Source organism: Silurus aristotelis, assembly GCF_946808225.1.
Source record: "Silurus aristotelis genome assembly, chromosome: 21".
Classification (NCBI taxonomy): domain Eukaryota; kingdom Metazoa; phylum Chordata; class Actinopteri; order Siluriformes; family Siluridae; genus Silurus; species Silurus aristotelis.
This window is the reverse complement of record NC_139594.1, coordinates 2,468,742-2,490,808: the sequence shown is the minus strand read 5'-3', so window position 1 is coordinate 2,490,808 and position 22,067 is coordinate 2,468,742. Positions and strand designations below refer to the sequence as shown.

At 42.4% G+C, this 22,067-nt stretch overlaps 2 protein-coding genes across 2 annotated transcripts; one reads left to right on the top strand and one right to left on the bottom strand.

Moving 5' to 3' along the window:
• Positions 1 to 1,722: 1,722 nt before the first annotated feature.
• mfsd13al (major facilitator superfamily domain containing 13a-like) lies at positions 1,723 to 8,715 on the bottom strand. The gene is made up of 6 exons (XM_083524526.1): positions 8,270 to 8,715; positions 6,832 to 7,554; positions 4,864 to 5,018; positions 4,052 to 4,135; positions 3,053 to 3,193; positions 1,723 to 2,191 (listed from the first exon to the last, which is right to left on the bottom strand). The coding sequence occupies exons 1-6, from the start codon at positions 8,423 to 8,425 to the stop codon at positions 2,050 to 2,052; spliced, it is 1,401 nt and encodes a 466-aa protein (XP_083380652.1). The 5' UTR covers positions 8,426 to 8,715; the 3' UTR covers positions 1,723 to 2,049.
• A 215-nt stretch (positions 8,716 to 8,930) lies between these two features.
• Positions 8,931 to 21,342, top strand: cdr2a (cerebellar degeneration-related protein 2a). Its single transcript, XM_083524544.1, has 5 exons — positions 8,931 to 9,152; positions 9,643 to 9,755; positions 12,146 to 12,294; positions 13,682 to 13,852; positions 17,061 to 21,342. Exons 1-5 carry the CDS (start codon positions 9,074 to 9,076, stop codon positions 17,767 to 17,769), a joined length of 1,221 nt encoding a protein of 406 aa, XP_083380670.1. The 5' UTR covers positions 8,931 to 9,073; the 3' UTR covers positions 17,770 to 21,342.
• The last annotated feature ends 725 nt before the right edge of the window (positions 21,343 to 22,067 follow it).

Here is a 22,067-nt window from a genome sequence, read left to right as displayed (position 1 = left end):
TCGTCTGAAAAAAGTGATTCGTTCATTTTCAACGAGACTTTAATGTGACTCAGAAGAACGAGTCGTCTAAAAGAGTGATTCGTTCATTTTCAACGAGTCTTTAATGTGACTCAGAAGAACGAGTCGTCTGAAAGAGTGATTCATTCATTTTCAACGAGTCTTTAATGTGACTCAGAAGAACGAGTCGTCTGAAAAAGTGATTCTTTCATTTTAAACGAGTCTTTAATGTGACTCAGAAGAACGAGTCGTCTAAAAGAGTGATTTGTTTATTTTTAACAGGTATTGACAAAAGTGTGATTCGTTAATTTTAAACGAGTCTTTAATGTGACTCAGAAGAACGAGTCAATACAATGTTCAGATCTTCCCTTCACTAACTCGAATACACATTAAAGATCGGGTGAACTGAGTTGTTCTCTGAAGCGGTAAAACGATCAGCTGGAGCGATTCCACAGAACAGCGTGAGGTTCTGGACGTTTCTTCAGCTCTTTATATATATACACACACACACGACCTTCCGTTAAATAAAGCTTCAGAGAAAATCTGAAGCTAGGGGACAACCAACTTGTCTCTTGAACTAGGAAACCAGAACCTGTTCCAGCATGACACAAAGTGCACAAAGCCAGCTTCATGAAGATCTGCTTTCCATGGATTTGAGTGGAAGATCTCTTGCTAAACCAGGAGACGTTAAAAAAAGTGTCCACAAAGCCTGGTCACGTGGCTATAAAAACAAGTAGGTCATATTCAGCTTGATGAAGGAGCTCGTTAGGTGTGAGAGGGAAAAAAACGATATATTAGAAAATATATAATTTTGTAAACAATCTCAATGTAAACTAAACACGTCTGAGTTCTGTAAGAGTTATTTAAAGAGCAGACAGACGTCTGGAGTGAGATCCATCATGGAACCACCTGCCCAGTCACCGCACCTCGAACCTGCTAAACTGCTCTGAGATGAACAAGAATCTCCATCTAGTGAGGAACATATTTTACTGAGCTGGAAATCCAAAAATATTGGTGCTTTTTCATGTTATCGAGTACTTTCATGTTGGGAAACTTTTCCTCCTCTATATCAGAATGTGTGATATGAAATACTTCGCTGCGTGTCAGAAAAAACACGGTGTTCTTCACTACTTTACTCATGAGAACCAGAAGCTGTGGTGATATCACGAGCGTAACCAAATGGTTCTTCTGAGTGTGTGTGTGGTTTCACCTCAGCATCTTGTGGGTCCATGAAACTACTGAGCAACTCAAGAACTTTTGAGGACGGATTTGCTACAATGGGCTCAGGACTGCAAGTTGCATGAACAGTTGTGCACTTCAGCACCTATCACTGGACAGCACCTCAACAATGATGTGTGGAGGGTGAGGATAAGGGTTCCTTTGAAGTCTGGTTCCTCTCAAGGTTTCTTCATGAAGACTGAGGAAGATTTTTCTTTCCGCAGTCTCCACTGCCTCAGTCATTAGGGTAAAAACTTATAATTATGATGAACAACTTATACACTCTTTTATCGAAACTTTATAACCTCTTTATCTCTATAATGCTGATTTGAGATGTTTATTTTTAAAAGTGCTCCACAAATAAAACTGAATTGTACTGAAGGTCTGATGTGCAGGACCATCAAACCTGCATTCACTATCAACATAAAGTTCTTAAACAAATCAATCCTTATAAACACTAGGCTTTAAAATTATTGGCACCCCTTGAATTAATAAGGGACATCCCAAATTGCAAAATCGTTTATTTTTTCTTTTCTATAAATATATATATTAGTTTAAAAGTAATAATATAATTAGTGCAGTATAGTACAATCTCTCTATTCATGACGTTGTCGATCATCTCAAGAGCTTCTGTACCAACACCACCACCAGCAATGTAAACATCTCATTCTTGCAAATGTATAACGGCATCAGTAATGGTAGAATGTCCCAATCATAATAAAAAATTTATTTCTGTCCCCAAAACCTGTATATATACTGTATATAAATGAAATCCTAAATCCCCTATGGTAATTGTAATCATATCGATTGAAACGATGGAGGATCTCATTCAAATCATCCCTCTACGTACTTCGTTTCAGTCGTGTGACTGTTTCTGATGGAAAACGGCTTCCAGGAGAGAAACTGCAGGCTGGTGATGCACAACGGGACCAAGCAGACCAGGTAGAACATGGTGCTGTGGAGAGCCTTCAGTGCACTGGGAGGAAGGGAGAGAGAGAGAGAGAGAGAGAGAGAGAGAGAGAGAGAGAGAGAGAGAGAGAGAGAGAGAGAGAGAGAGAGAGAGAGAGAGAGAGAGAGAGAGAGAGAGAGAGAGAAATCATACATATTATTTAGATGTACAATGCCATCCTGAATCACTAGAGTGCGCCAGACATAAGAAGCTGCTTTTTAAAAGAGGCGTGGCTTCAGCGATTAAAACCAATTGAGGGAGGTGTGGCCTCTGTGAGACATTTAAACTGAAGTAGGTGTGGCCTGTGTGTCTGTGGGGGCGTGGTATTTAATTTTAAAACAAATCAGGGGATGTGGTATTTGTGATACTAACTTAGTAAAGGAGGCGTGGCATGTATTGATAAATAAGTAAAAGAGGTGTGGCATTTGTGATTTAAATAAAGTAAGGAGGCGTGGCATATGTTATGTAGAACAAGTAAAGGAACCGTGATGTGCGATTTGAAACAAGGTAAAAAGATGCAGCATTTGTGATTTAAACTAAGAAAAGGAGGCGTGGCATTTGTGATTTAAACTAAGAAAAGGAGGCGTGGCATTTGTGATTTAAACTAAGAAAAGGAGGCGTGGCATTTGTAATTAAGTAAAAGTAGAGTGGTCTCTTATCTCAGTTCAGTAAAGAAGGCGTGGCCTTTGTTCCAATCAGTTTTTAGTAAAGTAGGCGTGGCCTCAGAATTACCATATTATCATGACCTGATCTGTTCCTGGTGGTAGTTTAGATCTCGTCTGGCTCTTGGAGTTTTGCTTTGTTATGATTTTTTTATCTATATATTTCTAACTGGGGGAAAAGGAAGAAGGTTCCAAACACAATCATTATTATCATTATTGCATTTACCTCTGATCTGTAACGTTCCCGCCCTTTATTTCCTCGTAGCCATACTGGTTTAAAATGGAAACCACCAACATGGGAGCTAAAGACTGGGCGGGTTTGGTGAAGAGAGCGTTGGTCCCAAAAACCATTGAGGAGAGTGGAGAGCTGGTGGAGAATAAACATCAAGAACTAAACAAAACAGTGTATTTTATACATGTAAATCTCACTGACTGATAATGAGGGTGAGAAGAAATCTATCCATCCATCCATCCATCCATCCATCCATCCATCCATCCATCTTTCTTTCTTTCTTTCTTTCTTTCTTTCTTTCTTTCTTTCTTTCTTTCTTTCTTTCTTTCTTTCTTTCTTTCTTTCTTTCTTTCTTTCTTTCTTTCTTTCTTTCTCCTCCATTTTGCTTTAAGTTTATAGGACTGTGGTGAGACCTGAGATGTTGTATGGATTAGAGACAGTGGCATTGAGTAAAAGACAGGAGGTGGAGCTGGAGGTAGCAGAGCTGAAGATGTTGAGGTTTTCGTTGCGCGTGATGACGATGGACAGGATTAGAAATGAGTTTATTAGAGGGACAGCGCATGTAGGACGTTTTGGAGACAAGGTGAGGGAGGTGAGATTGAGATGGTTTGGACATGTGCAGAGGAGGGACATGGGGTATATCAGTAGGAGAATGCTGAGGATGGAGCCACCAGGTAGGAGGAAAAGGGGGGGGGGGGGGTCTGGAGACTGATGATCTGCTGTGGCGCCCCCTAATGGGAGCAGCCGAAAGAAGAAGAAGTTTGTTGACTTGCTTCTTTCTTTTGTCAAGTCTGAGTCTATCTATCTATCTATCTATCTATCTATCTATCTATCTATCTATCTATCTATCTATCTATCTATCTATCTATCTATCTGTACAATCAAGTGATAATACAATTTAGAAAGATTATATATTTGGTTTTATATATAGAATTATATAATAAATAAATTTCACAGGCTGAATAAACACCGCTGTGAATTCAGGTGTGTTACCTGCGTTTGTGTCTCTGCAGGTCCGAGTCGATGATGTCGGCCAGCGGGAGGTTAAAGAGGCTGAACGCGGCCTGGACCAGAATCCTGAAACACGTCCATACAGAGAGACGAGAGAAATAAAACAAGTGTATGTGATACATCTCTGTCTGTCTGTCTGTCTGTCTGTCTGTCTGTCTGTCTGTCTGTCTGTCTGTCTGTCTGTCTCGCTCGTATCACCCGTCCTGCTAAGCATCACTGAATTATGGTGTTAATAAATAATATTTAGTGCAGTAGGAGTTACAGTGAACATAGAAAGTCTTCACACCCTTATAAAATTGCAGGTTTTTTAAATATAAAGACAGAAATAACAATATGATGTCAGACTTGGTACATCTTCCATGCAATATTCCAACAAACAGAAAAAAAAAGGATCAAAATAAATAAATAAAGATGAATAAATGGATAATAATTAATTATATAATAAATTATATATATATATATATATATAGCGCCATCTAAAGACGTCCGGTACAATTGAGTGCCTCCAGATTTGTGGTCACAGTTTGGAAAAGAGCCACATACAGCAGGAAAGGGCAGGTGTCCCAATACTTTTGCAATATAGTATAATATATATATATATATATATATATATATATGGATAATTTGGATATACTTTTTACACCCACTGTACATCTCTTTCCTTTTGTTTTCACCTGGAACATTCATTCATCACTGACTTCCTGATGGACTGGTAGATCATGGGTGTGTGTGTGTGTGTGTGTGTAAGGAGGGTGTGTATAGTGTGTATGTGGAGATGTTTGATGTGTTTTTACATGTTGATGGTGATGAACACAGACAGACAGTAGTAGTGTGTGGGGCCGAGCAGCAGCATGGTCATGGCTCCTCCTGCTTCAACAGCGAAGGTGATGAGGATGATGCGATAATAACCAAAGATATGGAGCAGATTCTGACTGCACAACACCAGCAGCTACACACACACACACACACACACACAAGTAAAGAAAGAAAGAGTTAATTTCACAACATTGCAGCAATAACACAGGTTCCATCAATCTTTCTTTTTTTCTTTCTATTGGTGACTTTCTACTATCTACAAACCCAATTCCCTAAAAGTCGAGACACTGCGTAAAATATCAATTAAAACAGAACGCAATGATTTGCAAATCTCATAAACCCATATTATATTCACAGTAAAACCAAAAAACACATGAAATGTTCAAACTGAGAATAAATACCATTTTATAAGGTTATTTTGGATTTGATGGCTGCAACATGTCTCAAAAAAGTTGAGACAGGACCACGTTTACCACTGTGTAGCATCTCGTCTTCTGTCTGCATACATCTGGGAACTGAGGAAAGCAGCTTCTGAAATTTTAGAGAGGAACGTTGTCCCATATGTTTCTAAAACAGGATTCTAGCTGCTCAACAGTTCTGTGTCTTTTTTGTTGTGTTTTTCATTTCATGATGCACCAAATGTTTTTAAATGGTGAAAGGTCTAGACTGCAGACAGACCAGTTCAGCACATGGATTAATGGATGCGGTTGTAATCGATGTATTTAGCATTGTCTTGCATTAGTGTGTAAGGTCTTCCCTGAAAAAGACTGGATGAAAGCATTTGTTGCTCTAAAACCTGTATGTATCATTCAGTATTGAAGAAGCTTTTCTAAAAGTGCAAGCTGCCCATTCCACAGGCTTTAATACACTCCCATACCATCATACCAACAAGCCGGATAGTCCTGCTCCTCTTTAGTCCGGAGGACATGTAGTACATGGTTTTCAAAAAGAAATTAACATTTTACTTCATCTGACCACAGAACAGTTTCCACTTTGCCAACTATATTTGAACTGAGCTTCGGCCCAGAGAGGACGGTGGAGTTTCTGGACCATGTTCATGCATGACTACTTCTTTGCATGATAGATATTTAACCTGCATTTGTGGATGACGTGTTAAACTGTGTTCACAGACAACGAGCTCTGTAGGTGTTAATGAGCCCATGCAGTGATTTTTTCTTTTACAGAATCATGACAGTTTTAAATGCAGTGCTGCTTGAGAGCCCGAAGATCACAGCCATGCGATGTTCTGTAGATGATTAGATGTTCAACTGTTTGCCAATTTTATGTTAAACATTATTCTGAAATTGTTCCACAGTTTGTTGACACGGTCTTTTACAGGTTGGTGAAGCTCCGCCCATCTTAGTTTTAATAATACTTACTTTTTCCAGACTTCTGTTGCTCCGTCACAACTTTTTTTGAGACATATTGTTGCCATCAAATTCAAAATTACCCTTTTTTTTTTTTTTTTTTACCTCAGTTTCAACATTTAATATGTTTGCTATGTTCTATTGTGAATAAAATATGGATTTGTGAGATTTGCAAATTACTGAATTCTGTTTTTTTTATTTATTTATTTTTTTTATTAACCTTTTACAGTCTCCCAACTTTTTAAAATTGGGGTTGTATCTATCACTCTATCGGTCAATCCGTTTTCCGCTTCTTTCCTTTCTTTTTAATTTTATTCATTTGTGGGTGTTTTTCTTTCTTTTGTTTGTTTATTCAGTGTGTCAGTATCCATCCATCCATCCATCCATCCATCCTATCTTTCCCTTCTTTCCTTTTATCTTTCTTGTTTAAAAATGGCATTTCTCTTCTTATTTTTTTCTTTATTTTTTTTTCAGTCTGTGTCTATCTTGAATTTTCTATTTTCTTTATATTACTTTCCTTTTCTTTTCATTCCCCCCCCCCCCCTCTGTCCCTCCAGATTGATTGGTTTAAAACTGCACCTGAGGGCACATAAATCCGGCTCCGTACATGAAGCTCTTGGCAAGTGAGGGCAGAGCGTCTGGAGGGATGAGGTGGTCAGCGAAGATCATGGCAAAGTTGTTGAAGAAGGCTAAGAGAAAAACCTGGAAGAAGTTCATAAAGACAAAGATCTGGAAGTCTCGGTTGGTGAGGATCTCCCGTGTCATGGTCGCCACGGCGGCAAGAGACAGAGGAGGCTGCTGCTGCGAGCTCGTGGCCGCGACCTTGGCGTCGAAGCGGCTCTCGCAGTGGAAGCCCGTGTAGAGCATGCAGCCGCATCCCAGCAGCGCCACCAGCACGCAGAACACCTGGAAGGCGAAGAAGTTGTCCATGTTGTTGGAGACCAGGCCGCAGAAGAGCACGCTGGAGGAACCAAGCATAGACGCCACCTGGCTGTACTTGATGAGCCTCAGGCGAATCTGATGGTTCTCCGAGATCTCGGCGAAGAGCGCGCACTGGGCCAGGAGCACAAATGTCAGCATGCCATCGAAGGCGCACAGCGTGATGACCAGGTGCAGGCCGCTCAGTCGATCTCCATCCTCGTACGCTCGCCACGGGAACCAGGCGAGAAGGAAGGCCAGGCAGTAGAACGGAGCTCCGTACAGGATGGACAACCTTCTCCGAGAGCAACACGGAATGCTAGAGTTGTCCTGCAGGTAACCGAAGAGCGGATCGTTCAGAGAGTTCCAGATCATATACACCACCTGGGAAAGATGGAGAGAAGATTATACGTTTATCTATCTGTCTATCTATCTATCTATCTATCTATCTATCTATCTATCTATCTATCTATCTATCTATCTATCTATTATAAAATCTGGGATTATGACATTTGCACATCACTGCCACTGGTTTGGGTTTGTGCACTGATCAGGAGTAACATCATGACATTATGACATTTTGAGTGGTGAAGTGAAGAACACTGATGATCTGCATCATGGCACTTGTTAGTGAGTGGATTTATTTATTAGGCAGCAGGTGAACATTTTGTCCTCAAAGTTGATGTTAGAAGCAGGAAAAACGGACGAGCGTAAGGATTTAAGTGACAAATTGTGACGTCTAGACGTCTGGGTCAGAGCGTCTCCTAAAGTGCAGCTCTTGTGGGATGTTCCTGGTCTATCATAAGTGCTCCAAGGAAGGAACAGTGGTGAACCAGCGACAGGCTCGTGGGGGACGAGGATCATTGATGCACGTGAGGAGCGAAGGCTGGACATGTGGTCCGATTTAACAGACGAGCTCCTGTAGATCAGACTGCTGAAGAAGTTCATGATGATGATCTGGACTGTTTTAGCAGCAGAAGGGGACCAACACAATATTAAGCGATGGTGATAATGTTCTGGCTGATCAGTGTGTGATGATGATGGTTGTTGATCATCTCGCTGTGAGTGAGCAGACACACAGGTGAAGAGTTTGACTCACCTGGGCCATGTGGAAATCTCCCTCGGCTATGTTGTACTTGTTCAGGAAGAGTTTGACGTAATAAAAACTGAAAATGCTGTTCATCATACTGGACCCCAGGGTGGTCATGGAGTAGGCCACAGATGAGGGATGGGTGGAGAGTCTCAACACCTTCATGATGGTTTTTTTTGTGTATAATTATTTTAAGAATAAAAAAAATCTAAATAAAAAAACGCGGAAGGGAGGAAGTAAAAAAAACAAAACTTTTTTTTTAAATAAAAAAAAATCTTGTAAAACAATTCTGTTTGCACATCATTAACACTTGATTTTAGCGAATAACTGCGTGCATCACTAAATTAGAAATGCTACAAAAAAAACCCAAAACAAAAACAAAGACACGGATATGAAACTATCCGGTTCATTGTTGACGGAAATACGCGTCGGTGGAAACTCATTCATAAGTCACGTGATTGGAGCCGCACGCTCTGATTGGACAGCGCTCCTTGCGTCCTTCGCGGTCATTGGTCGAATACTGAGCTGGTTGTTCACTCCCGTGTTCGCCTCCTATTGGCTGAATTTCAAACCAATCGCACTTCCCTACTTGAGTGCACTTCGTAGCGAGCACGTCGACGCTGTTTAAGGGCACTATGTAGTAAACAATGTATTGATTTGGGACACTGCGTGCTGTGGATGGAGTTTGCCACGTTGCCGCAGATGCAGAACAACGCCACCGCGTGTGTGTGTGTGTGTGTGTGTGTTACAACGTGACCTGATGTCGAACGCGAGTAAGAGCTTCGTTGTGGAAAAAAGTATAATTTTGTAAAAATGCTCGCGGGTGTGATCGTGGAGGAGGAATTTGAAAAGGAGCAGGAGCTCTGGTACAGCCGGAAAGAGCTCGAGCATGGTGAGATGCCCGCATTGTAACACACACACACACACACACTTCATCTTCACCCCCTGCATTCCATTTTCACCTCCTTTTTATTCAATTGTGTTCAATAACACACACATTTCGCTCTATTTCCGGTTTGATATACAGGTTACTTTCACCGCAGGGACCGGATTTTATTTACATTTCATTTTAAATACAGGGTTTATTTCATTTATTTATTTATTTTTAGTAAAAAAAAAATACAAAATTGTTGAAAACTTTAAAACAGTAAAGAAAACAGACTTTATTTATTTCGATATTTTAATGAGTAAAGCCGCACACTTCCGCACTGGACAGTGAGGGCGGGGCTCCGATGCACACCCGGCAGTTCGGGGCGGAGCCATGGCGACGGTTACCTAGCAACGGCGTCTGGAGGGCGGGGCGGGAGAGCAACGATCTTAGATTATAAAGAGGTTCAATCAGAGGATAATCAGAGGTTCAATTTGTGTGTGTGTGGGGACAGATCTCCACTTGGCCGCAGAGTTGGGAAAGTCTCTGCTGGAAAGGAACCATGAGCTGGAGCAGGGCCTTCAGCAGATGTACTCCACCAATCAGGAGCAGCTGCAGGAGATCGAGGTGAGGCTTCCTTCCCGTTTCTTGTTCCTTCATACGTTCTTGCGAAGTTTATTTAGAAAGGAGACGATTCTCAGTCGATTTCCATGCGTCGTTTCGGGTATCGACGTTCCTGTGATGTCTGGAGGACGTTTCCTCAACATCTTCCTGTTTCTAAGTTGCAGGAAACGGCGTCAACACCTGCTGAGATTTATTTTCATTACAGGGACATTTCTATGAACTCAGGAACTGTGTAACCTGACAAGCATCTGGCAGGACTTTTTCAGGTCCTTGACTTGAGGAAAGCACTTTTCTGTGGAACTGGACAGGAGCTGTTGTGGGCGGGGCTTAACATACTAAAAGTTTTTGATTGGTCAGACGGTTTAACTCTCTTACTTGTGAATTTCCACCGATTTATGTTTAGATCATCAGGAATTCTGAAATGTGTTGCAGTATCGGAGGGAATTGTTGGTTCAGGAATTCTGTCATGGTGAACTTCTGGGATTTTGTTGCTGAGTTCAAGTGTTCCTCAAAAATGGAGTTCTGGAATTTAGTTTCCAGGAGCTTTTACTTGTCATATATACGTTACAGCACTGTAAAGTTCTTTCTTCACAGTTTAAGAAGCTCTGGTCAGAGCTCAGCCATGAGACAGCACTCTCTGGAGCAGAGAGGTTTAAGGGCCTTGCGCAAGGGCCCAACAGTGGCAGCTTTGTGGTGCTGGGGCTTGAACCTTCTGCTCAGTAACTCAGAGCTTTATTCATTGATCCACCATTCAGAAATGTAGTTTCCATTGTTGTAGAGTTCAGAAACTCTGTCGTGATGGAGATCTAGAATTTAGTTTTTAGGAATTCCTTTATGATGGAGCTCTGGGATTTCTTTCCAGAATTCTTTTTTTAAATTCCTTCATTATGGAGCTGGAATTTTGTTCCCTTTGTTACTGAGTTCAGGAATTTCTTTATTGTGGAACTCTGGATTTTAGTTTTCAGGAATTCCTTTAGGAGGTAGCTCTGGAATTCAGGTTTCATTTCATAATGGAGTTCAAGGAATTTAGTTTTCAGGAATTTCTTTATGATAAATTCCTTAATAATGTGGTTCTGGAATTATTATTATTATAAAATTTTTTTGGAATTCCTTTATAAATGATATATGGAATTTGGTTTTCAGACAGTGCTCAGCTTGGGTGTTGTTTCCATAGCAACAGGGACCTTATATTCCTTCTGTTATCCCTTCAAATTTGACGCCAAATTCATGTCTAGCCATCTCTGTAGACATGAACTTTACACCTTTAAGTCGTTAGATTAATGATCTCTGAGACCATGTAGTGCTTTTAACATTCCTCCTCGTCTGTGTAGGAGGAAGCGGCAAACAGGAAAAAGGAAGTCTTAAAGACAAAAGACTTGTAGGCCAGGAATGCGGTTTCCTGCAAAATCCAGTCCAGTTGACCTTTTTGTTTTTCGTTCTGATATCATTCTTCTGGAACATTTGACCGAAACGTGGAGAATATTGTATTTGAGATCAGGATCACAGGGAAGAGTTTTTCTTGTGGAATTGTGCATCCGATTATTAATCGAACGTCTGTGATATTTGTGATCCTATAAAAGTACTGTTAGAGTAACAATAAACTTTATAATCAAATAAAAAATAGCGTACAGTGGCAATGAAAACCTACACAGCTTCACTTCTCATTAAATATACCAGGATTCATGAATATGCAAATTGGAAACACCCCATATGCAAAATTACAAAGTATAGGTCTGGGCTTTTTATCGTTATTTTCTCAGTAATTAATTAATTAATTGAGTGGTGGCTCCAGCGGTTAAGACGCTGGGTTGCCGATCGGAAGGTCTGGGGTTCAAGCCCTGGTATCGCCAGGCTGCCACTCTTGGGCCCTTGAGCAAGGCCCTTAACCCTCTATGCTCCGGGGGTCCCTTACGAGGGAAATATCAAGGTCCGTGATGTCGGAGTAACGTGGGGCCGCCTTCCCGTGGGCTCACCGCCTGCAGGAGGGACCGTAAGGGACGGTGCTGTGAGGATTGGGCAGCAGTCGAAGGCGGGGGTCTGCTTAGACTGCTGCCCCCGCGACCCGAATTACGGATAAGCGGGAGAAAATGAATGAATCAATCAATCAAAAAAAAATAAATGCCGTCGGAATATAATGTTTTCATGACAACCATGATTTTGTTCTTTAATGATAAATTAAATGAATCAATGCTCTGCTAATTTGCATATTGAGCATTATTGGTCCAAAGCAGCAGATCTGATGTAGTGTCATTACTGGACTCAGTTCTAGGAAAGGTGGAAGGTCATAGAACACAGCTGTGTTTATGTGTGTGTGTGTGTGTGTGTGTGTGTGTGTGTGTGTGTGTGTGTGTGTGTGTGTGTGTGTGTGTGTGTGTGTGTGTGTGTGTTCTCAGTACCTGAACAAGCAGGTGGAGTTGCTCAGGCAGATGAACGATCAGCACACTAAAATGTACGAGCAGCTGGACGTGGCGGCGCGAGACCTGGAGACGAACAACCATCAGCTGGTGCAGGAAAACCGCACGGCCCAAGGAAAGATCCAGAGGTGAGGGGGATCAAGAGATTCACATCTGTGCGTTTATATCACGACGCATTGTTTTTTTTTAACAGATTTGCGTCAGGAGAAAAGGATTTCTATCTATATAATTATCAGAAGATGTTCTGTACTTTTATTATTTAGAACGTTGCCAATAATATGTGACCAGTATTTGATATGTAGATCGATTTCTCTTCGCTAAACCGTTTCTCGAGCGCGTACTCTCAGCACCGCTGCTGCTACGTGAATACACAGAATACAGATAAACATGGCAGAGGTAGAGCTGTAACCTCCTGCAGACACAACAGGAAAAGAACGTCTGGTTTTATTTTCTCGTTTTCTTTTATCTTGCTTTCTGAAGCGAAACTATTTGTACCATGTTGAATTGCAGAGTATCATATTTTTCCAATTGAAACGCTTGGTGTCGAAATAATGTTTATTTATTTTCTTTTTCTTGCATGTTTGCGACACTTAAATGATTCAGATCATCAAGTAAATTATATTGTTACAACCCAAGTAAATACAAAATGCAGTTTTTAAATGATTATTTGATTTATTAAGGGGAAAAAAAGCTCTTCAAACCTGCCTGGCCCTATTAAAGAACAGAAAGATCTTGTGTCGTATTTGATGAAAAACATCTTGATTATTAGAGTTTTGAGCAGATATTCCACAGACTAATGAGACAAGAGTTCAACTTTTTGGAGGTTGTGCATCTCGTTACATCCGGCATGAAACTCGCACAACATTTCATAATGATCTCATTATACCAACAGTGAAACTGGTGGTGGTAGTGCAATGATCTGGGGATGCTCTGTAATCTTCAGGACCTGGAACAATTTGCTTTAATTTGATGGAACTATGTAATTTTTTACTCTACCAGAAAATCCTGAAGGAGAATCCTGTCTGGACATCAGTTCATGACCTCCAGCTCAAGTTAGGCAGCACGACAATGATCTGAAAGACACCAGCAAGTCCAACTCTGATTGGTTAAAAAAAAGAAAATGAAGGTTTTAGAGTGGCCTAGTCAAAAGTCCAAATTGAGATGCTGTGATGTGACCTTAAACAGGCCTTAAAACCCCCTGAGGCTTAATTTGAAACAATTCTGCAGAAAAAAGAGCGGGTCAGAATTCCTCCACAGTTATCGCAAAAACCTCAGTTGCAGTCATTGCTATCAAGGGTGGTGCAACCAGTTATTAGGGTTAGGGGGCAATTACTTTTTCACACAAAGCCAGGCAGGTTTGGAGAGTTTTTTTCTCCTCGAACAATGAAATCATTATTTAAATAAATGAATAAAAAAATCGGGAAAGGGGGCGAATACTTTTACACAGCACTGTACACCATAAGCGTATCTCACCATCGTCTCACCCATCGTCTCGCCGCTCTCTCCGTTTCCCAGCCTGACCGAGACCATCGACTCGCTTCAGTCTCACACGGAGAGACTGCAGAAGCAGGTGGAGGAGCTGAAGGCGTCGCAGTCGGAGCGCTCGAAGAGAGAACGTGAAGCCGAGACCCGGCGAGGCCTGACTGCTCAGAGCGTCTCCTGCCTCTACGACCTGCACCGAGACACGTGAGTCTGCACACAGTTTCACACTGGCATGGAGGAGGGAAACCTGTCTAGTCTTACCTCCCTCTCTCTTCTCGTCTGACCCGGTTCCCACGTTCTGCTGAAATGATAAAGCAGGGGAGATGAAAGAACGATGGGAGAACTTACATTTCTGTAACTGATCTTCATGGAGTCGGCTTTGTGCACTTCGTGTTCTGCTGGAACATCTGAGGGGAAAAATGAATGCCATGACATCCTATACAATCGTGTGGAGGAACTTTGTGCTGAGAGTTTGGAGAAGAACCACATATGGTTGGAGAAGATACTTTTGGCCACACAGCGTGTGTGTGAGAAACATTCCTGAGGTTTCACGCAGAAGTGCAGAGAGCTCTTGCGACATTCCGAGCTGATCTAACACCATGATCTCCTCTGAAGTCCCCATGCAATCTACTGAATTGTACCGTTATCTCTTCCTACTAGTGCTTTTCTGGTTCCAATGTTCTTCTGTAGAAAGATTCCAGAGGAGATTGACAAGAGCCGCATCTCCTTCAGAGGCATTTTGGGCAAGACAAGGCAGGTTTCTTTTAAAAGACACATCAACATGGAGCTTTGTCAATCTAGGAACTGAAGTTCACATGATTTCTCCCAACATTTGTCAACGTCGTGATTTTTTTTTTTCTAGAGAATGTCTAGTATCTTGTATACCCTCCACTGAACCCCTTCACAGACCGTTTACAGAACCCTCCGTGAAACCCTCTGCTTAGTCCTCCATTAAACCCTTTCACAAAACCCTACAGAAACCCCTCTACTAAACCCTCCACAGAACCCTACAGAAACCCCTCTACTGGACCCTCCACAGAACCCTACAGAAACCCCTCTACTGGACCCTCCACAGAACCCTACAGAAACCCCTCTACTGGACCCTCCACAGAACCCTACAGAAACCCCTTTACTGAACCCTCCACAGAACCCTACAGAAACCCCTCTACTTGAACCCTCCACAGAACCCTACAGAAACACCTCTGCAGAACCCTCCACAGAACCCTACAGAAACCCCTCTACTGAACCCTTCACAGAACCCTACAGAAACCCCTCTGCAGAACCCTCCACAGAACCCTCCAGAAACCCCTCTACTGGACCCTCCACAGAACCCTACAGAAACCCCTCTACTGGACCCTCCACAGAACCCTACAGAAACCCCTCTACTGGACCCTCCACAGAACCCTACAGAAACCCCTCTACTGGACCCTCCACAGAACCCTACAGAAACCCCTTTACTGAACCCTCCACAGAACCCTACAGAAACCCCTCTACTGAACCCTCCACAGAACCCTACAGAAACACCTCTACTGAACCCTCCACAGAACCCTACAGAAACACCTCTGCAGAACCCTCCACAGAACCCTACAGAAACCCCTCTACTGAACCCTTCACAGAACCCTACAGAAACCCCTCTGCAGAACCCTCCACAGAACCCTCCAGAAACCCCTCTACTGAACCCTCCACAGAACCCTAAAGGAAACCCCTCTACTGAACCCTCCACAGAACCCTAAAGGAAACCCCTCTACTGAACCCTCCACAGAACCCTACAGAAACCCCTCTGCAGAACCCTAAAGGAAACCCCTCTGCAGAACCCTCCACAGAACCCTACAGGAAACCCCTCTGCAGAACCCTCCACAGAACCCTACAGGAAACCCCTATACTGATCCCTCCACAGAACCCTACAGAAACCCCTCTACTGGACCCTCCACAGAACCCTACAGAAACCCCTTTACTGAACCCTCCACAGAACCCTACAGAAACCCCTCTACTGAACCCTCCACAGAACCCTACAGAAACACCTCTGCAGAACCCTCCACAGAACCCTACAGAAACCCCTCTACTGAACCCTTCACAGAACCCTACAGAAACCCCTCTGCAGAACCCTCCACAGAACCCTCCAGAAACCCCTCTACTGGACCCTCCACAGAACCCTACAGAAACCCCTCTACTGGACCCTCCACAGAACCCTACAGAAACCCCTCTACTGGACCCTCCACAGAACCCTACAGAAACCCCTTTACTGAACCCTCCACAGAACCCTACAGAAACCCCTCTACTGAACCCTCCACAGAACCCTACAGAAACACCTCTGCAGAACCCTCCACAGAACCCTACAGAAACCCCTCTACTGAACCCTTCACAGAACCCTACAGAAACCCCTCTGCAGAACCCTCCACAGAACCCTCCAGAAACCCCTCTACTGAACCCTCCACAGAACCCCAAAGGAAACCCCTCTACTGAACCCTCCACAGAACCCTAAAGGAAACCCCTCTACTGAACCCTCCACAGAACCCTACAGAAACCCCTCTGCAGAACCCTAAAGGAAACCCCTCTGCAGAACCCTCCACAGAACCCTACAGGAAACCCCTCTGCAGAACCCTCCACAGAACCCTACAGGAAACCCCTATACTGATCCCTCCACAGAACCCTACAGAAACCCCTCTACTGAACCCTCCACAGAACCCTACAGAAACCCCTCTACTGAACCCTACAGAATCCTCAATCATCACACTGATTTTTTTGTTTCAGTTTTTGTGTCTCATCCTGTTTGTCTGTTTGTCTGTCTGTCTGTCTGTCTGTCTGTCTGTCTGTCTGTCTATAAGTCTTTTTCCATTTATGTGTCCTCTGTATCTTTCTATTTCTCTCTCTGTCTCTCTCACTCTCCGTCTGTCTGTCTATTAGTGTGTCTATCTACATCTGTCTTTGTGTATCTTTCTGTCTGTTTCTGTCTGTCTATCTTTGAATCTGTCTGTGTCTGTCTATCAGTTTATTTCTCTGTCTATCCGTGTCTATAATCTTGTCTGTCTCTGTATATGTATCTTTATATCTATCCAGCTGTCTGTCTGCCCCCCCTCTCTCTTTTTTTTAAGTCTATCTGCCTATCTGTTTGTATGTGTATCTATCTTTCTATCTCTCGCTCTCTTTCTGTCTCTCTCTTCTTTTCTGTCTATTGACCTGTCTCTCTGTCTGTCTGTCTGTCTGTCTGTCTGTCTGTCTGTCTGTCTATCTATCTATTAAAATGCAGTACAGAAAATTCTAAATTGTAAATTGAAAGTAATTCGCGCTCTCTCTCTCTGTGTGTGTGTGTGTGTGTGTGTGTGTGTGTGTGTGTGTGTGTGTGTGTGTGTGTGTGTGTGTGTGTGTGTGTGTGTGTGTGTGTGTGTGTGTGTGTGTGTGTGTGTGTGTGTAGACGTCTGCGTGATGATCGCTCGTGGTTGGTTCTGGACATGGGCCTGGTGGAGGAGGAGAGATCTTCTTTGCACAGTGCCTTGCGTAGCCTTCACTCCCAGCTGAGCAGCGAGCGCGAGCGGCGCGAGGCAGCCGAGAAGGTCACGGCGGTGACCGAGCACGAGAACCGGGCGCTGGAGGAACAGCTGGCACAGCTGGAGAAGGCGCGACGGCACCAAGCTGAACTGGAGGCGGAGGTGGAGGAGCTGCGCGAACTGTGGCGCTCCGAACCCTCTGCCGTCAGACCCACGGACTCGCTGGTGGCCGACGACGTGTTCTTCCTCTCTGAAGAGAAGGGGGTGGAGTCGGGGGCGGAGTCTGAGGCAGAAGAGGAAGAGGCGGAGCAGGACGCACGACGCAACCACGAGCTGACCTGCATACGGCGCTCGGAGGCGGTGAGGAGGCGCGGCATCTCCCTGCTGAACGAAGTGGATGCACAGTACGGCGTCCTGAAGACCAAATACGATGAGCTGCTGCTGCGCTGCCAACGTGGTGACCACGCCTCCAGCCACAAATCCGTCCAGACGCCCACCGTCGCATCCCTCAAACATCAGCCCGCCTCCTTCATCGATGACACGTACCAGCCCGAGTACCGGGTGCTCTTCCAGGAGATCTTCACGTGTATCCAAAAGACCAAAGAGGACCTGAGTGAGAACAGGAACAAACAGTGACACCCCCCCCCCCCCCCTCCCGGGGTTTTCTTTGTTGGTTTGAGCAGGCAGTATTCTCATCAGGCTCCACCCATTTTACACCACTTTCTTCTTTTTTTTCTTTTTGCATATAAATGGTTTAGGTGATACCAAGACGCACTGCATTGTGGGATACCAGTGCACATATTTAAGATTCCACACTCGTCACGTGATTTTTGCAGGGGGGGGTTTTCTTCCTTTCTTTCACCCAGTTACTTCGTTCCTTTTTTTAAAATTACAATTCCACTTTATTTATTTATTTATGTATTTATTTGAACAGAGTTTTGACACTTCGTTATGTTCACGCGTGCAGTGTAGTGTCTTCTCCCCATACACACGTGACCGAGTGTCGCTCATTCGTGTGATGTTGGTTTACACCGCCCCCTGGTGGCATTACGGTCGTCTGTTCTGCACACCGTTTCCCATCAAAGGAAACTCACACGTGAGATGTTGAGCTTTATGGGGATTTTTTTTTACACGTGACTGATTCCGATACTTTTGTGGAACCTTCGGTTTTTGTTGACGTATCGCTCCGGCCGCTGATTCATGGTGCTCTGTGACTGATATGGAGTACAGCCATCACCACACACACACACACACACACACACACACACACACACACACACACACACGTGTGACATTCATGATGCTCCGCTGCTCTGCACTTTATTCTCTTTCATGTATTTCAGGGGGTTTTTTTGTTTGTTTTTTTAAACATATTTATTGTTTTTTTTTTTCTATGAGTGAATGTAAATATGAGCTTTAATTTTATTTTTATTTATTTGTATTTGTTTTGTTCAGTCACTGTGTATTTTATTTTTTGGGAAACACTGAGTTTTTTCTTCACGTGTTTATAGGAAAGGGCTGAAGCTGAAGGCGGTTGAATGAAATACTGAAATGAAAAAATCGGGAAACTCATTTGTTCTTTTTCTAAATAGGGTCTAGACGTGTTGATGCTGTCTGATGTTGGATTGCTCCGTTTTGCACCGCAGCCGTGATGCATTCAGCGACTCCTGTGGTCTTTTCTCAGCCACGCCATAATAAGGAGATGCTGGAGTATATTTTGTATGACATACACTATACAGCTGAAAGTTTGTGGACACCTGACCATAAGGTTACATTCATCTTGTTCAATAGGGTTGGGGTTCTAGAGCAGGAGATCTTCTTGGAGCTGTGCACTTTGGGTCATGCTGGAACAGGTTTGGGTCTCCCAAGTTAATGAAAGATTTTAATGCTAGAAGAACCACAAGCAGGTGGGAACGTCGGGTGTCCCAATACTTTCGGCTTATCTAGTGTGGATTTGACCCGTCCTCGTTAAAATCAGGAACGTCACTCTAAGATGTTCGAGCGAGTTGTAGTTCGATCCGGAATTAACTTGTCTTTTATCATTTTCCACGTCTGGACATTTTCACACCGTGATACCAGAGGATTCTGGAGGAAAAAAAAGAGCGAGCATGAAAGGAAAGAAGGAGCATTTGCGGGATTTTTGGAGGGTTCTGAGATGATCGAGGAGATGGATGAAGGGTGGAAACGTTCGAACACGTAATGGTCGACGATGATGTGATTTGCGTGAAAGTTGAAGATGGAAAGGTGGTGATTGTATGTGTTAATGATGGAAACCAGGTGTAAAATGGTTTTTCTTTTTTTTTTTTTTGGTCGATTTTTAAGTTCAATTTGAGACGGCGGGACCTTTTTTTTATTACTACTATTTATTTATATTATTTAGTTTTGTACTAATTATTATTATAATTTTTTTTTACAAATTTTTACTCGATCAGGGCCACCAATAATTACTAACAAGAAAAAAGCGAGTATGCCTGTTTAAGTATAAGAGCTTATATTACAATTTTTTTCCATCTTTTTCTCCTTCTCCAAGTGTACAAAAAGCCCCGCCCCCTCATTTTCGGTTGGCTGCCAAGGATTGTGAGGTCGAAAGTTTATTTTTTTTCCCGTTGTTGTTTGTCGTATTTCCATTCGGTTACATTTTCCAAAGCTACTGTTATTCGAAAAATTGTAACCAAGAGTTTTATCGCCATAGCAACGCATGTAAGTATTAATTTGTCGGCAGGCGTGATTGGTGTGATCGTAACGTTTTTGTCTGGGAAAAATAATAAATAGATGGGAATAAATGTAACGCTTCAGCTATTAAAAAAAAAAAAATTTATTGCAATATATGTTATACAGCCAAAAGTTTGTGGACACCCGAACTTAAGATCGCTTAGTGCTTCTTTCTGAACCTTTTGTTCCACATTTAGTCCCCATTTTGACTTATTATAAGATCGATTCTTCTGGGAAGATGTTCCACTGAATTTTGTGGAGATTCATCCAGCCACAAGGTTGTTAGTAAAGTCAGCGACTGATGTAGATTTATATTTAAAGCACAACCACAGCAAAATCTTTCATTAATATTCAATGTTTCAATCTAATTGGCACCGAAGCAAGACGCCGACCGAAATCCAATCGTTTTCTGAGGTAAAACATGGCGAATTTTATATTCCTACTTCTCAATCTCACATTTAATGAGATCATTGTAAATTGCTCTGGATGAAGGCATCATGCCAAATGGCGTTAACGTAAAATTTGGATTGGATTAGACAATTTCTCATCAGATTTAGCCTGTGGTTTGTGCTACGCAAAAAAACAAAAACAAAAAACGATTAGCTAGCTAGTCAGGTACTGATGTAGATGAGGTGAGGGGGTTGGAGCTCTATAGTGGGAGATCTTTCACTCCAACCCATGGAAAGCATATCTTCATGGAGCTGGCTTTGAGCACAATCCTGAATGGAAATGTCGTGCCAGAGCATCCAGAGATATTTGGGGAAAGTCGGGTGTCCCAATACTTCGGTTTAGGCTTCGTTTATTTGTAATAAAATGTGAATCATTCACAGTATAATATACAGTAGTATTAGTGTATATAATAACGTCAAATGACATACTAGAGATCCGTTTATTTAACAAGTCGTCGACGGAAGTCAGCCTGTAGTAGATAGACATAAAAAAAAATTCTGCATGCCGCACCAGGAGCGTCCCGATTGGTCGGCCGGCTCGTTCGCATATTCGTATTAGCGAGGTAGATGTTATAATACAGATGTATTTATTAATCGATGATTATTCCTGCGTGAGGAATGTTTGTGTGTGGAGATCAGCATCTTCAGGTTGGTCGGCCGTTGTTTAAGGTGCTACGCTGAAATGGTGATTATTTTTTTTCCCATGCTAACACTTTAAAGGGAAAATTTATTATATAGTAGCTTTGTGCTTTTGGGCCAGATGCTAACTTCCTTTAGCTTCAGTACAAAATACTTCATTCAAAATAAACACACACATTCTTGATCATTTCATTTGATTTCCTCACCCAGCTGTATTTCAGATGTTAACGTTTTTATCACCGTTGTCGATGAAACGCTTATAAATGCTAATGTGCATTACTTGTAACATGGTGCTGAACTTTGTAGCTAAATGCTATTCAAATGCCTTTTTTCCTCTGTAAAGAGTTAAAGCACGAGGGGAATCGTATCAGGGCTTTAGCCGATCAAATAAAGATCAAATGCAATTCAATGAGTCTGACGAGTCTTTATTTTGTCGGCGGAAAACGTCCACATGGATTAAAAAAATAATAATTCAAGCTCCGCATGTATATGTAAACATTTTTTTGACACATCAGCATTTTTTTATCAGTAAAGGATTTCTAAGTGGGCTATTGACACCAAATTTCCACCAAATGTAGCCATTAAGCCAAATATTGAATTCATACAAAGAAATCAGAACATTTACGTATACAAGTTGAGTCATAATAAATAAAGTGAAATGACGCAGGGAGTAAGTATTGAACACACTTTATTTAATACTTTGTAAAAAAAAGCCTTTGTTGGTGATTACAGCTTTTAGACGCCTCTTGTATGGAGAGACCAGTTGTCTGCATTGCTCAGGAGTGATATCAAATATGTGATGTCAAATACTTATTTTCCCTGCTGTGTGTGTGTGTGTGTGTGTGTGTGTGTGTGTTTGTGTGTGTGTGTATATATATATATGATTAAATAAGGTTTGTGGACACCTGACTAAACAATTGCTATGTGCTTCTTTCTGAACATCCCATTCCACATCGAGTCTCCATTGGTTCGTATTATGAGCTCCACTCTTCTGGGAAGATGTTCCACTATATTTTGTGGCAATCTTGTGTGAGATTCATTCAGCCACAAAGATGTATGTATGTATGTAAAGTCACCTACTACAGGATGCAGGTGAGAACCATTGGTGTTCAATAGGGTTGGAGCTCCATAGCA